A 15,379-nucleotide genomic window follows, 5' to 3' on the forward strand; every position below is an offset into this window, starting at 1 on the left:
GTAAAAGTACTGCAGTATTATGAGTGATGTAGTATGCAGTATTACAGTAAAAGTACTGCAGTATTATGAGTGATGTAGTATGCAGTATTACAGTAAAAGTACTGCAGTATTATGAGTGATGTAGTATGCAGTATTACAGTACAAGTACTGCAGTATTATGAGTGATGTAGAATGTAGTACTACTGTAAAAGTACTGCACTATTATGAGTGATGTAGTATGTAGTATTACTGTAAAAGTACTGCAGTATTATGAGTGATGTAGTATGTAGTATTACTGTAAAAGTACTGCAGTATTATGAGTGATGAAGTATGTAGTATTACTGTAAAAGTACTGCAGTATTATGAGTGATGTAGTATGCAGTATTACAGTAAAAGTACTGCAGTATTATGAGTGATGTAGTATGCAGTATTACAGTAAAAGTACTGCAGTATTGTGAGTGAAGTAGTATGCAGTATTACAGTAAAAGTACTGCAGTATTATGAGTGATGTAGTATGCAGTATTACAGTAAAAGTACTGCAGTATTATGAGTGATGTAGTATGCAGTATTACAGTAAAAGTAGTGTTAGAGCAGCATGTTACTGTTGTAGCTGCTGGAGGTGGAGCTACTTTATATACAGTTAGCTAGTTTATACTACTTTATATACAGTTAGCTAGTTTATACTACTTTATATACAGTTAGCTAGTTTATATTACTTTATATACAGTTAACTAGTTTATACTACTTTATACAGTTAGCTAGTTTATATTACTTTATATACAGTTAGCTAGTTTATATTACTTTATATACAGTTAGCTAGTTTATACTACTTTATATACAGTTAGCTAGTTTACGCTACTTTATATACAGTTAGCTAGTTTATACTACTTTATATACAGTTAGCTAGTTTATACTACTTTATATACAGTTAGCTAGTTTATACTACTTTATATACAGTTAGATAGTTTATATTACTTTATATACAGTTAGCTAGCTTACACTACTTTATATACAGTTAGCTAGTTTACACTACTTTATATACAGTTAGCTAGTTTATACTACTTTATATACAGTTAGCTAGTTCATACTACTTTATATACAGTTAGCTAGTTTACACTACTTTATATATGGTTAGCTAGTTTATATTACTTTATATACAGTTAGCTAGTTTACACTACTTTATATACAGTTAGCTAGTTTATACTACTTTATATACAGTTAGCTAGTTTAGTCCAGTGGTTCCCAACCTAGGGGTGGGGCCCCTCCAACGGGTCAGCAGATAAATGTGAGGGCTGCTGAGATGATTATGGAAGAGGAAAGAAGAAAAAACAAACTTCTGATACACAAATATGTTTTCAGTTTTTGGACTTTTTCTCTAATCTTTGATTGTTGCTGAAATGTTGGATCATTTGAACATTTATTTATTTTAAATGAAACCATGTGAGACGTTTAGAGGCTATTTGGTGGAGCTGTTAACAACTCATAGACATCTAAAATGTGAGCCTGCTTTTTGTAAGACATCCACTGGTTTCATCTTTAACAATGTGTTGTATTTTAAAAGCTTGTTATATTATCCATTGTGTCAAATCTGCATATTAAAAGTAACTAAAGCTGTTAAATAAATGTAGTGGAGTAGAAAGTAAAATATTTGGAGTGGAAGTAGAAAGTAGCATCACATGGAAATACTCAGGTAAAGTACAAAATGGTATTAGAGTACTCATGACCCTTTTATATATATAAAGTATACTACTCATTTAAGGGGCATCAAAACTATTAACCCTTGTGTCGTCCTCCCGGGTCAAATTGACCCCGTCTGTTTTTTGACTGTTCCTTCTTTTCTTCCTTCCTCCCTTCTTTCTTTCCTTCCTTCCTCCCTCTTTCTTTATTTTTTCCTTTGTTCTTACCCTCCTCCCCTCTTTCTTTGCTCCCTCCTCCTTCCACACTTCTTTCCTCACTTCCTTCTTTCCTTCCTTCTCTCCTTACTTCCTTCCTCTTTTCTTCCCTCTCTACTTACTCCTTTCCTTCCTTCCTTCCCTCCCTCCTCCGTCTTTACTCCTTTCCTTCCTTTCTTTCTTTCTTTCCTTCCTTCTTTCCTTCCTTCGTCCTTACTCCTTTCCTTCCTTCCTTCCTTCCTTCTTTCCTTCCTTCCCTCCCTCCTCCGTCTTTACTCCTTTCCTTCCTTTCTTCTTTTCTTTCTTTCTTTCTTTCCTTCCTTCCTTCCTTCCTTCCTTCCTTCTTCCTTTCCTTCCTCCCTACTTTCTTTCCTTCCTTCCTTCCTCCCTCTTTATTTATTTTTTCCTTTGTTCTTCCACTCCTTCCCTCTTTCTTTGCTCCCTCCTGCTTCCACACTTCTTTCCTCACTTCCTTCCTTCCTTCTCTCCTTCCTTCCTTACTTCCTTCCTCTTTTCTTCCCTCTCTCCTTACTTCTTTCCTTCCTTCCTTCCTTCCTTCCTTCCCTCCTCCATCTTTATTCCTTTCCTTCCTTTCTTCTTTTCTTTCTTTCTTTCTTTCCTTCCTTCCTTCCTTCCTTCCTTCCTTTGTCCTTACTCCTTTCCTTCCTTCCTTCCTTCCTTCCTTCTTCCTTTCCCTCCTCCCTTCTTTCTTTCCTTCCTTCCTCCCTCTTTCTTTATTTTTTCCTTTGTTCTTCCCCTCCTCCCCTCTTTCTTTGCTCCTTCCTCCTTCCACACTTCTTTCCTCACTTCCTTCCTTCTCTCCTTACTTCCTTCCTGTTTTCTTCCCTCTCTCCTTACTCCTTTCTTTCCTTCCTTCCTTCCTTCCCTCCCTCCTCCATCTTTACTCCTTTCCTTCCTTTCTTCTTTTCTGTCTTTCTTTCCTTCCTTCCTTCATCCTTACTCCTACCTTCCTTCCTTCCTTCCTTCGTCCTTACTCCTTTCCTTCCTTCCTTCCTTCCTCCTTTCCTTCTCGTTGGCTTCCTCTCGACTCATGAAGTCATCGCCTCAAACGCTTTTCCAGCAGCAGCAGTTTTGAAGGAGTTCCCACATATGCTGAGCACTTGTTGGCTGCTTTTCCTCCACTGTGTAGTCAGACTCATCCTGAACCCTTCCTACTTGGTTCAGGTTCATCTGATGCAACACTCAGTCACCACTCTCCTTCTCCGTCATAATATTTACTCAGCCTGAAGGTGTGATGTGAGGGTCATTGTCCTGCAGGATGTGGTGGTAGCCATGTTGGTTCACCTTCCTGTCATCCTCCCGGGTCCAAATTGACCCCCCGTCTGTTTTGACTGTTCCTTCTTTTCCTCTCTTCCTTCCTTCTGTTTGTCCTTCCTCCCTCTTCCCTCCCTCCTTCTCTCTGCCTGTCCTTCCTCTCTCTTCCCTCCCTCCTTCTCTCTGCCTGTCCTTCCTTTCTCTTTCCTCCCTTCCTTCTTTCCTTCCTCCATCCCCTTCCTTCCTTCTGTCTTTCCTTCCTCCCTCCCTCCTTCTCTCTGTCTGTCCTTCCTCTCTTTCCTCCCTTCCTTCTTTCCTTCCTCCATCCCCTTCCTCCCTTCTTCTCTCTTTCTTTCCTTCCCCCACCTTCCTCCCTTCCTTCTTTCCTCTGTCCTTCTTGTGTTCCTTCCTCCCTTCCTCTTTTCCTTTCTCCCTCCCTCCCTCCCTCCTACCTTCCTTCCTTTCTTCCTTCCCTCTTTCCGTCTTTCCTCCCTTCCTTCCTCCCTCCCTTCCTTCTTTCCTCTGTCCTTCTTTTGTTCCTTCCTCCCTTCCTCTTTTCCTTTCTCCCTCCCTCCCTCCTACCTTCCTTCCTTTCTTCCTTCCCTCTTTCCGTCTTTCCTCCCTTCCTTTCTTCCTCCCTTCCTTCTTTCCTCTGTCCTTCTTTTGTTCCTTCCTCCCTTCCTCTTTTCCTCCCTTCCTCCATCCTTCCTTCCTTCCTTCCCTCTTTCTGTCTTTCCTTCCCCCACCTTCCTCCCTTCCTTCTTTCCTATGTCCTTCTTTTGTTCCTTCCTCCCTTCCTCTTTTCCTTTCTCCCTCCCTCCTTCTCTCTGTCTGTCCTTCCTCTCTCTTTCCTTCCTTCTCCCCCCACCTTCCTCCCTTCCTTCTTTCCTCTGTCCTTCTTTTGTTCCTTCCTCCCTCCCTCTTTTCCTTTCTCCCTCCCTCCTTCCTTCTTTCCTCCCTTCCTCCCTCCTCCCTTCCTTCCTTTCTTCCTTCCCTCTTTCCGTCTTTCCTCCCTTCCTACCTTCCCTCCATCCATCTTCCCTCCTTTCCTTCCTTCCTCTCTCCTTTCCTTCATTCTTCCTCCCTTCCTTCCTTGACTCGAGGACAACAGGAGGGTTAAGTGTGACAGGAATTTGGATATCAGTGGTAAACCCCCCCCCCTCTCCCCTCCTCCTCCCCTCCTCCTCCCTCCCTCCCACCACCACTGCTGCATCTTCACTATTAGACACAGCAGCTGGAGCCAAAACTCTCATATTCTCATCAGACTCATCAGAACCAAACACAGATTTCCACGGGGTCTAATGTCTATTCTTTGTGTTTCTTGGCCCTAAACTCTTTATCTTTTCCCCGTATTGCGGAGTCCCTCAGCGCTTGTTTCTTCACAGTAATTCAACCATGGATGCCTGATTCACACACACAGTCCCGTCATGTGTCTGCTTATTTTAAACCTCTCTACCTCTATCTGGAGGTGCTGCTCATTTTTCGAGGATGGTTAACTAAACTGAATGTATCCTCAGCAGCAGAGCTAACTCTTTTTGTCTTCCTTTTCTCCGGGGGCGGCCGATCGCAGGGTTTTTTTTTAAGGATGACTGCACTTGACTTTCTAAAATTCTTGAAATTTTCCAGATTGCCTGATGTTCATGTTTTAACTCTCCTGTCGTCCTCCCGGGTCAAATTGACCCCATCTCTCTTTTGACTGTTCCTTCATTCCTTCCTTCTTCCCTCTTTGTTTCATTTTTCCATCATTCTTCCCTTCCTCCTCTCTGTCTTTGCTCCCTCCTCCTTCCATCCTTCCTTCCTTCCTTCCTTCCTTCCTGCTTTCTTCGCTCCCTCCTTACTCCTTTCTTTCCTTCCTTTCTTTCCTCCCTCCCTCCCTCCGTCCTTCCTTCCTTCGTCTTTTCCTCCTTACTTCTTTCCTTCCTTCCATCCTATTTTAGTCCTTCCTCCCTTCCTTGCTTCCTCCTTTCCTCCCTCCCTTCTTCTTTCCTTCCTCCTTTCCTCCCTCCCCCTCCCTCCCTCCTCCTTCCTTCCTTCCTCTTTTCCTCTTTACTTCTTTCCTTCCTTCCTCCTGTCCTTCCTTTAACTGAGGACAACAGGAGGGTTAAAGCAATGATGGACTGGGCTTGGATTGATACTGGTATTATACTTTATAAATGATACCCAGCTCTAATATGTATTATCTCATAGTTTTATTGCCTTCATTAATGTACAATGTAGAAAACACTAAAATAATAACCAAATAAAACCCTTGAATTAGCAGGTGTCAAAAATAATATATTAGAAAAGACTGGAAGTATTATCTATAAATTATCTAGTTAGATAATAATATGAGGAGGATGGAAAAAATGGAAAAATGTAGCAATGTTTTATATATTTATAACAGTAAATATACATGTAAATATTGACATTACATATAATATTAGTAAGAAATTGTAGGATGTTATGAATTGGTAATTAAATTAGGAGCTAGCAAGCATTGATTTAACCCTTAAACAGGCCTTACTAGTTATGTCATTTGCACCTAAAGTAAGGAAGGAAGGAAGGAAAGAAGGAAGGGAAGAAGGAAGGAAAGGAGGAAGGAAGGGAAGAAGGAAGGAAAGGAAGGAGGGAGGGAGGAAGGAAGGAAGGTAGGAAGGAAAGAAGGGAAGAAGGAAGGAAAGGAGGAAGGGAGGAAGAAGGAAGGAAAGGAGGGAGGAAGGAAGGAAGGAAGGAAGGAAGGACGGAAGGAAGGAAGGAAGGAAGGAAGGAAGGAAGGAAGGAAGGAAGGAAGAAAGGAAGGACAGATGAAGGAAGGAAGAAAGGACAGAAGGAGGGAACATTTACCCTAACAGCTGAACTTAGATCTGAGGAAGGAAGGAAGGAAGGAGGGAGGAAGGACGGAAGGACAGATGAAGGAAGGAAGGAAGGAAGGAAGGACAGATGAAGGAAGGAAGGAAGGAAGGAAGGACAGAGGAAGGACCCGGGAGGACAACAGGAAGATTAAAGAGTCTGTATCTCCTGGTGCACGTTGTCTGTTTAAGGGTTAAGAAGTAGGGGTGGGATTCAATAAGTGTTGACTTCTTCCCTTTCGGATGTGGTTGACGGTGCATTGCATCATATTTTCTGTTACATTGTGCTTTATTTTATGTTGCTTTTATGTTGTTTTAGTTTAGTTTTTTTTTCTTCTTTCACACATTCGAAATTTAAAAACAATCTAATCTAATCTAATGTATCGTGTAATATTAAACTATGTTTTATAGTTATGACTTATGCATTAACATATAAACAGAATTTTATTGTCGTAGTTGTATTAAAAACTCCCCCAGTCTAAAATCATTTATTTAAAAGTTATAATTAACTCTTCTTCCTGGATCAGTTACGTCATACAGTATTTGTCTTTATTTATTTAGTCTTAAGTGTTTATGTTGTATATCTAACCATAGGAAGTCCACCTGATGAACCCTTATCAGTTTCATTGGCTCCTTCTGCACATTCTTCTTTTAAAAGTTATTCTTCTCTTTTCTTAACCTCAAAAAACAAAACTACATGTATTACTTTTCTTGTGTTATGGTTATTTTTGTTCTGTGTGTGTAATAAATAAACCCACACATAAACATAGTAGACTGAGGGAAGCAGATGTTAACTGCTTTGCATATATAACCCTAACCCAGCTGGATAGTTAAATTTATAACCATGAGAATATGTAAAATCTTTCAAATAAAAGTAAAATATTACCTTCTGAAATAAAGTATAAAAAAATAAAGTAGTGTCAGATGAGGAGAGAAAACACATGGCATCAGTAGAGCTTTATTTTAAAACAAGTCAAATACATGTGTGTGTGAATGACAGCAAAATAATCTACTTTAAAGAATAAAGTCCACTTTTGATTAGGGCACCTTTACAAAATAGAAACAGAAAATAAACATCTAGTTCAATATTCAATAAGTTTCTGTGGACAATCCCAGTTTAAAGGCTTTTTTAAATTTTCTTTTCTTTTTTTTTTTAAATAAGCACAATAAACTCAAAAAAAAAAAAAAAAAAAAAAAGGTGTAGAGTGACATCTACTGGACCCACGAGTCAATTCACTGTAATACTGCACATCCTCAAGTTCATTTTAACATGATCCGTCTTTAAACTGTGTGAACCGTAACTACAGTACAGTATCATGTGTGGACTGACAACATACAAAATATAAATAAAGGGCAGGTTCGTCAAATTATTTCCAACAAAAAACCCGATAAAAATCTATGTATTCAATGATGTCCAGCTTTAAACCTCTAAAAAAGGTCCCATCCCTTGATTTACAGATCAGCATGAGTGACGTTTTATATTATATACGATTTGCCAAACCACTTAATGTATTGTGACATTCATGTGTTACATTATATATATATAACAAAACAGCCCGTAAGGGACTTTAAAAAAAAAAAAAAGATATAATCTCCAGTTCAATCATCCAAGAAAGCCTCTAAATGAGCTGCAACACTTTTCGTCCAGTCCAAAAAAAAAAAAAAAAAAAAAAACCCAACTTCCTGTCCTTCTCTAGAAAGCTAGGGGGAAAAAAGAGGCTACGGAGACAGATTAGTGCCGGTAGAGATTGGATTCAAGTGGCGTCATGTGATCTCTTTAATTAACACGACAAATTAAATCCTAAAAAAAAAAAAAGATACTTATATTAAAATGATCATATGTGTGTGTGTGTTGAGATCCTCAGCTCAATGTGAGCATTGCATTCTTCTGCAATTCTTGTCAAATATATCAATATATCAAAGTCTGATGCCACTTTTTCCTCGTTTCCATAGAAATGAGTGTGTTTCAAGCAATGTGGCGATGTGGGTCAAATCCTGATCGAAGTCAAATATATGAAAAATAAATCAACTATGGTGTTTATAATAAAAATACAGAAGAAGAAGAAGAAGAAGAAAGAGTGCATTAATTACTAACAGTTATATTACCTTCCACGCTGCTGCTTCGAGCCGTGGTGCAAAAATTAAACACACAAAGACAAAGACACTTGGAAATTATCTTTCTTTACAGACTACAGGCTGCAATTAATGATTCATTGATTCATCGATTTATTGGCTACAGCTGTTTGGTCCATCGCTGTTTCCCAAAAGCTCAATGTGACTCTTTTTCAAATGTCTGGATTTGTCCCGACTAGGCTTAAAGAAACCAAGAAAATATTCACATTTGAGAAGCTGAGACGCTGAAATCAAGAGAAGACTCAAAACTATGAATCAATTAGCAGAATTAGTTGGTGATTCATTTAATTAATAGTTGCCGCCTAATTGATTAATTGACTAATCGTCTAATTGTAGCAGCTCTAAACTCTTTTTGGCATTGCTGCAGGATTGATGCGTTGTGTATCAGTCAGGTGAGATTAACTAACAGCTAAGAAAGAAACAGATAAAACACAATCTCTTTACATAAAACATATATTTTTTATAATTAAATTTTTAATCCCATGCATAAGCTATTAATAATATCAAGTAGCCAAAAAAAAACAAAAAACAAAAACACAAATAAACATACATCTCTTAACACCTCTGACCTAAACTGCAGTTACAGACAATGAGGCAATAAAGCAATAATGAGACAATACGGAGGAAGAGACTGATTTTGACTTTTTGACTCTCTCTTTAACCCTTAAACAGGCAGGAAAGAAGGAAGAAAGGAAGGAAAGAAGGAAGGAAGGATGGAAAGAAGGAAGGAAGGATGGAAGGAAGGAAAGGAAGAAGGAAGGAAAGGAGGGAGGGAGGGAGGAGGGAAGGAAGGGAGTAAGGAAGGAAGGAACGGAAGGAGGGAGGAAGGTAGGAAGGAAAGGAGGGAAGAAGGAAGAGAAGGAGGGAGGAGGGGAAGGAAGGGAGGAAGAAGGAAGGAAAGGAGGGAGGAAGGAAGGAAGGACGGGAGGAAGAAGGAAAGAAAGGAGGGAGGAAGGACGGAAGGACGGGAGGGAGGGAGGAAGGGAAGGAGGGAGGAGGGGAAGGATAGGAAGGAGGAAGGAAGGATAGAAGAAAGGAAGGAAGGAAGGATAGAAGAAAGGAAGGAAGTAAGGGAGGAAAGAAGGAACAGTCAAAACAGAAGGGGGTCAATTTGACCCGGGAGGACGACAGGAAGTTTAAAGAGTCTGTTTAAGGGTTAAGAATGATAAAGCAAAAAGACGGTGATCCAATCTGATCGAATATAATAAAAAATAATGCACATTAATTTTTTTGCATATGCACGTAAGAAGAGAAGTGCAGTAGAGGGGGGGGGGGGGTTGAGGGGGGTTGGGGTGGAGGGGGGGGGGGGGTCAGGGGGGTGCAGGACAAACCATTTAGGTTCAGGTCAGGGCTTTTTTTTTTTTAAGCAACCCTTAAAGCGGGTGTTGTGGTTTAAAAATCAGTGTCTCTGTCTGTAGCCCTTTTATTTATCCTTTTTTTCTCTTTCTTTCTTTCTTTCTTTTTTTTTATACATTTTTTTCTATTTCCCATAAAATTTCTTGTTGAGCAGGAAGATGAGCAGGTTGACGTTGATGGTGGCCCTGTCGAAGAGTTTCATCACCGCCACGCCTTCGTACTGCAGCTGGAGGAGATCCTGAGAGAGAAACGAGGAACAAAACACAAGAAAGAAGAAAAGAAAAGAAAAGAAAAAAAGATCAGCTGCAGTCATCGCTAAAAAAGAAATCACTTCCTGTTTCCTTCACTGTGGATAAAAGAAGTGATGATGGTTTTACATTAACCCTCCTGTTGTCCTCGAGTTAAGGAAGGAAGGGAAGGAGGAAGGAAGGGAGGAAGAAGGATGGAGAGAGGAAGGAGGAAGGAAGGTAGGAGAGAGGAAGGAAAGAAAGGAGGGAGGAGGGATGGAGGAAAGAAGGAAGGAAGCAAGGGGTAGGAGGGAGGGAGGAAACAAGGAAGTAGGGAGGGAGGGAGAAAGGAAAAGAGGAAGGAAGGAAAGAAGGACAGGAAGGAAGCAAGGGGTAGGAGGGAGGGAGGAAACAAGGAAGTAGGGAGGGAGGGAGAAAGGAAAAGAGGAAGGAAGGAAAGAAGGACAGGAAGGAAGGAAGGGAGGATGGAGGAAAGAAGGAAGGAAGGAAGGTAGGAGGGAGGGCGGTAGGATGGATGGAGAGAGGAAGGAAGAAGGAAAGGAGGGAGGGAAGGAGAAAGGAAAAGAGGAAGGAAGGAAAGAAGGACAGAGGAAAGAAGGAAGGGAGGATGGAGGAAAGAAGGAAGGAAGGAAGGTAGGAGGGAGGGAGGTAGGATGGATGGAGAGAGGAAGGAAGAAGGAAAGGAGGGAGGGAAGGAGAAAGGAAAAGAGGAAGGGAGGAAGGAAGGACAGAAAGACAGAGGGAAGAAGGAAAGAAGGAAGGAAGGAAGGAAGGAAGGAAGGAAAGGAGGGAGGGAGGAAGGAAGAAGGAAGGAAAGGAGGGAGGGAGGAAGGAAGAAGGAAGGAAAGGAGGGAGGGAGTGAGGAAGGAAAGAAGAAAGGAAGGAAGGAAGGAAGGATGGAAGGATGGAGGAAAGAAGGAAGGAGGGAGGGAGGGAGAAAGGAAAGAAAGACAGAGGAAAGAAGGAAGGGAGGAAGGAAAGAAGGAAAGGAGGAAGGAAGGAACAATTTGACCCGTGAGGACAACAGGAAGGATAAAAGGAATGAGTAACAGATGAGTACCTGATATTCTAACTGTAACGTCTCCAGGTGAACGCCCATGAACTTCGCCTTCACATCAAACACGCCGACGCTCTCTGACGGAGAAATCTCAAAAATAGCATTCTTGAACCTGTGAAGAAAAAAAAAGGAAAAAAGAAAGAAACAGCTCGTAAATACAGAGGAAGGAAATACAAAGAAAAATGATTATTGATATTAAAATATATTATCTTATATATATTTTACTTTATTTCATTTGATACGTTTGTTGATATAAAAAATACTTTTACTATATTTTATCTGTGTTTATATTTGTGCTGATATTAAAAAATAAGCCTTTTATTATTTTAAAAAATATATTTATTGATATAAAAAAAATCATCTTTCCTTCCATCTGTCCTTCCTGTCATCTTTCCCTCCTTCCTTCCTTCTTTACCTTCCTTCCTTCTTTCCTTCCTTCTTGACCTACCTTCCTGTCATCTTTCCCTCCTTCCTTCCTTCCTTCCTTCTTTCCTTCCTTCCTTCCTTCTTTACCTTCCTTCCTTCTTTCCTTCCTTCTTGACCTTCCTTCCTTCCTTCCTGTCATCTTTCCCTCCTTCCTTCCTTCCTTCTTTACCTTCCTTCCTTCTTTCCTTCCTTCTTGACCTACCTTCCTGTCATCTTTCCCTCCTTCCTTCCTTCCTTCCTTCTTTCCTTCCTTCCTTCTTTACCTTCCTTCCTTCTTTCCTTCCTTCTTGACCTACCTTCCTGTCATCTTTCCCTCCTTCCTTCCTTCCTTCCTTCTTTCCTTCCTTCCTTCCTTCTTTACCTTCCTTCCTTCTTTCCTTCCTTCTTGACCTTCCTTCCTTCCTTCCTGTCATCTTTCCCTCCTTCCTTCCTTCCTTCTTTACCTTCCTTCCTTCTTTCCTTCCTTCTTGACCTACCTTCCTGTCATCTTTCCCTCCTTCCTTCCTTCCTTCCTTCTTTCCTTCCTTCCTTCTTTACCTTCCTTCCTTCTTTCCTTCCTTCTTGACCTTCCTTCCTTCCTTCCTGTCATCATTTTTACTATATAGTATTTTATATATTGGCTGATAGAAAGAAAATCATTTTATTATATTGTATTTTATATATTCATTTATATAAAAAAGCCTTTCATTATATTTTATTTTATATATTTATTGATAGAAAAGAACTATTTTACTATAAAGTACTTTATATATTTATTGATATATAAATATTGTATTTTATATATTGGCTGATCCTTTTATTATATTGTATTTTACATATTTGTTGATATTATAAAATAGCCTTTTATTATATTGTATTTTACATATTTGTTGATATTATAAAATAGCCTTTAATTATATTGTATTTTATATATTTATAGATATCAAAAATCATTTTACTATATAGTACTTTATATATTATTTTGAAAAAGCCTTTTATTATATTTGCATTCAATATATTTACTTTTATTTTAGCCTTTTATTTTATTGTATTTGCAAATGTAAAGTGCTTTATAAATAAAATGTATTATTATTATTATTGATATGTTTGTTAATATATATTTTGTATATTTATTCATAATCAACGGTCAGTGTTAGTAATCTTCTGTAACTGCTTTTATAAAATAGATTTCTGACCTTTTAGCCAATAAAACAAGAAACTGAGACTCAATAGTTATAAATACACAAATACATTAAAGCTGTATTTGATCAAGTTTATTTTTAAAAGATCAAGATTAAAACCGATGTGTAACATGTAGATACTAAACCTGAAGTAAAACAGTAAAATCACAGAGCGTTATAGCATCTAATTTAAATGAAGTTAGAAAGATGAAAGAACCCTCCTGCCTTCTTTTCCTTTCCTTCCTTCCTTCCTGTCTTCTATTCCTTCCTTCCTTCCTGTCTTCTTTTCCTTCCTTCCTTCCTTCCTATCTTCCTTCTTTCCTTCCATTCTTCTTTTCCTTCCTTCCTTCCTTCCTTCTTTCCTTCCTTCCTTCCTTCTTTTCCTTTCCTTCCTTCCTGTCTTCTTTTCTTTCCTTCCTTCCTTCCTTCCTTCCATCTTTCCTTTCTTTCTTCTTTTCCTTCTTCCCTTCCATCTTTTCCTTCCTTCCTTCCTTCCTGTCTTCTTTTCCTTCCTTCCTTCCTTCCTTCCTTCCATCTTTCCTTCCTTTCTTCTTTTCCTTCCTTCCTTCCTTCCATTCTTCTTTTCCTTCCTTCCTTCCTTCCATTCTTCTTTTCCTTCTTTCCTTCCTTTCTTCTTTTCCTTCTTTCCTTCCTTCCATCTTTCCTTCCTTCCTTCCTTCCTTCCTTCCTTCCTTCCTTCCTTCCTTCCTTCCTTCCTTCCTTCCTTCCTTCCTTCCCTCCCTCCCTCCCTCCCATGTTTTTAATGATCTAGAAAGAGATTACATCAGGTCTGTATTAAAGGAGGTCGGAGAGTACTCACTGGTTGGGCTGCAGATCCTCGATGGAGATCAGGACGCCCTTCTCATGGAGGCGAGCCGCCGTGTACTTCTGGGAGACATTTTTACTCTTCTTGGCTTTGTTGTCTCCGGGTTTCTTTGACAACCTGAAAGAGGAGACGGAGAAAGAAGACAGAGTGTACAATAACAGCTGGAGAAGCAACAGGGAGGTCAAACATGAGGTCAGTGGGCCAAAACCGGCCCTCTGAGGGGTTCATACTGGCCCACTTTACTTCCTGTCTTCTTTTCCTTCCTTCCTTTCTTCCTTCTTTTCCTTCCTTCCTCCCTTTCCTTCTTCCTTTTTTCCTGTCTTCTTTTCCATCTTTCCTTCCTTTCTTGTCCTTCCTTCTTTCCTTCCATCTTTCCTTCCTGTATTCTTTTCCTTCCTTCCTTCCTTCCTTCCCTCTTTCTTTCCTGTCTTTGTTTCCTTCCTTCCTTCCTTCCCTCTTTCCCTCTTGTCTTTGTTTCCTTCCTTCCTTCCTTCCTTCCCTCTTCCCTCCTGTCTTTGTTTCCTTCCTTCCTTCCCTCTTTCCTTCTTATCTTTAATTCCTTTCTTCCCTCTTCCCTCCTGTCTTTGTTTCCTTCCTTTCTTCCCTCTTTCCTTCTTATCTTTCCTCCCTTTCTTCCCTCTTCCCTCCTGTCTTTGTTTCCTTCCTTTCTTTCCTCTTTCCTTCTTATCTTTCCTCCCTTTCTTCCCTCTTTCCTTCTTGTCTTTCCTTCCTTCCTTCCTTCCTTCCTTCCTTCCTTAAGATAGTACATAGTCAAGTCTTCTGTTTGAACCTCATAAACAGGAAAAGCAGCTAAAACCAAAACTGATGATAAAGGTTAAAAGAAATGTGATTATTGATTACTGTTCTATATATATGTATTAGGTGTAATAAAGAGATACACTAAAGAGGACACTTACTTGCCCTTGCTGGCCAGGTTGTCCATGCACGTCTTGATGTACTGATTGTATGAATCGATCTGCACGTTGTAAAAAGCCGTCTTCGAGTTGAGGGCCGAGTTGGTCTGCTGAAGTTTCACCAGCTCCGCTTTCCTACGCTGACGATACCGCCTCTGATTTCTGATGTCCTGTAAAAACAAACACATGTAAGTAAGAATCACAGACTGTATAAAAGAAATGGACGTAACATCTGTGACGTCACCCATTGGTTTGTGGACTGCTGCTCGGAAGCCAATAGTTTCGAATCTGGGCAGCGCCATCTTGAAAATTTCAGGTGCATGCTGGGAAAAATAAAAACACGGATTCTACTTATATGGGCATGATGCGGAGCCATGGGTGGAGCGGGGAGGTTGCTATGGTTGCGAGGGCTGGATCTCGAGGACATTGGTCAATCAACCTGTCAATCAGGACGTAGCCACGCCCTAATGCATACCCTGCTTTATCGTCACATATAAAATCAGGGAGGCCAAAATGTCCCAAATGAACATCATACTGCATTGAAGAAGGCTTTAAACTAGCGATTGAGACCATAAACACATTTTGAAAACGTTTACTGAGGTTAGAAATCAAGTGAGAAGTTGGTGAATTCTCCATTGACTTGTATAGAGACGGTCGCCCCCTGGTGGCCTTTTGATAGAATGCAGCTCTAAGTTACTTCCTGGTTGGCCTCATTTCAGAGGACCAGAACTCCCCGCCTGACATTAACACATGTAAGTAAGAACACAGGATGATCTTTCTTTTAATCATCCACATCTTTTTGGGTTTTTTTTTTCGTACCTTGGCTATGTCGTTGATGAGGTCTTGGTAGCGGTTTTCGGGGTGAACCTTCCCGAGCTCCGCCAGCCTCTGCAGGTTACTCTTGATCTTGTCCTTCTTGCCTTGCAGCGTCAGACTGTCGTCCACCACCGGTTTCACCTGCTTCATCTTCTCGGGAGTCTTGGCGTCTCGGATGGCTCTCCTCTGCATGGCGCGCTGGTACTCCGCTTCCTGTCGCCATGGAAACGAGACAGGTTACAGTTATTATAATTCTTTCTTTAATGGTGAATATTTTCAAACAACAGCTGAACACACGTTTACTTAATTTGGCTTTTAATTAGTGTCAGTTTAACTAATTTTATTACATGTCTAATTTTTAAAAATTCTAAAAAAGTAATTATTATTTTTATTTTTTTTATTTAATTGCTGTTATTTTATTGTATTTTATTTCTATTTTCCTATGTGAAGCACTTTAAGCTACATCCCT

At 39.9% G+C, this 15,379-nt stretch overlaps 1 protein-coding gene across 1 annotated transcript in view; it reads right to left on the minus strand.

Moving 5' to 3' along the window:
- Positions 1 to 9,560: 9,560 nt before the first annotated feature.
- Positions 9,561 to 15,379, minus strand: part of iqgap1 (IQ motif containing GTPase activating protein 1) — a 70,559-nt gene continuing 64,740 nt past the window's right edge. The window contains exons 23-27 of the mRNA XM_053324406.1: positions 14,914 to 15,123; positions 14,098 to 14,264; positions 13,175 to 13,297; positions 10,772 to 10,880; positions 9,561 to 9,701 (exon numbers count right to left, since the gene is read on the minus strand). Coding sequence (XP_053180381.1) covers positions 9,588 to 9,701; positions 10,772 to 10,880; positions 13,175 to 13,297; positions 14,098 to 14,264; positions 14,914 to 15,123 — 723 coding nt within the window. The 3' untranslated portion in view covers positions 9,561 to 9,587. The remainder of the gene's footprint in view (positions 9,702 to 10,771; positions 10,881 to 13,174; positions 13,298 to 14,097; positions 14,265 to 14,913; positions 15,124 to 15,379) is intronic.

This window comes from Scomber japonicus, chromosome 1 (assembly GCF_027409825.1).
Source record: "Scomber japonicus isolate fScoJap1 chromosome 1, fScoJap1.pri, whole genome shotgun sequence".
Classification (NCBI taxonomy): domain Eukaryota; kingdom Metazoa; phylum Chordata; class Actinopteri; order Scombriformes; family Scombridae; genus Scomber; species Scomber japonicus.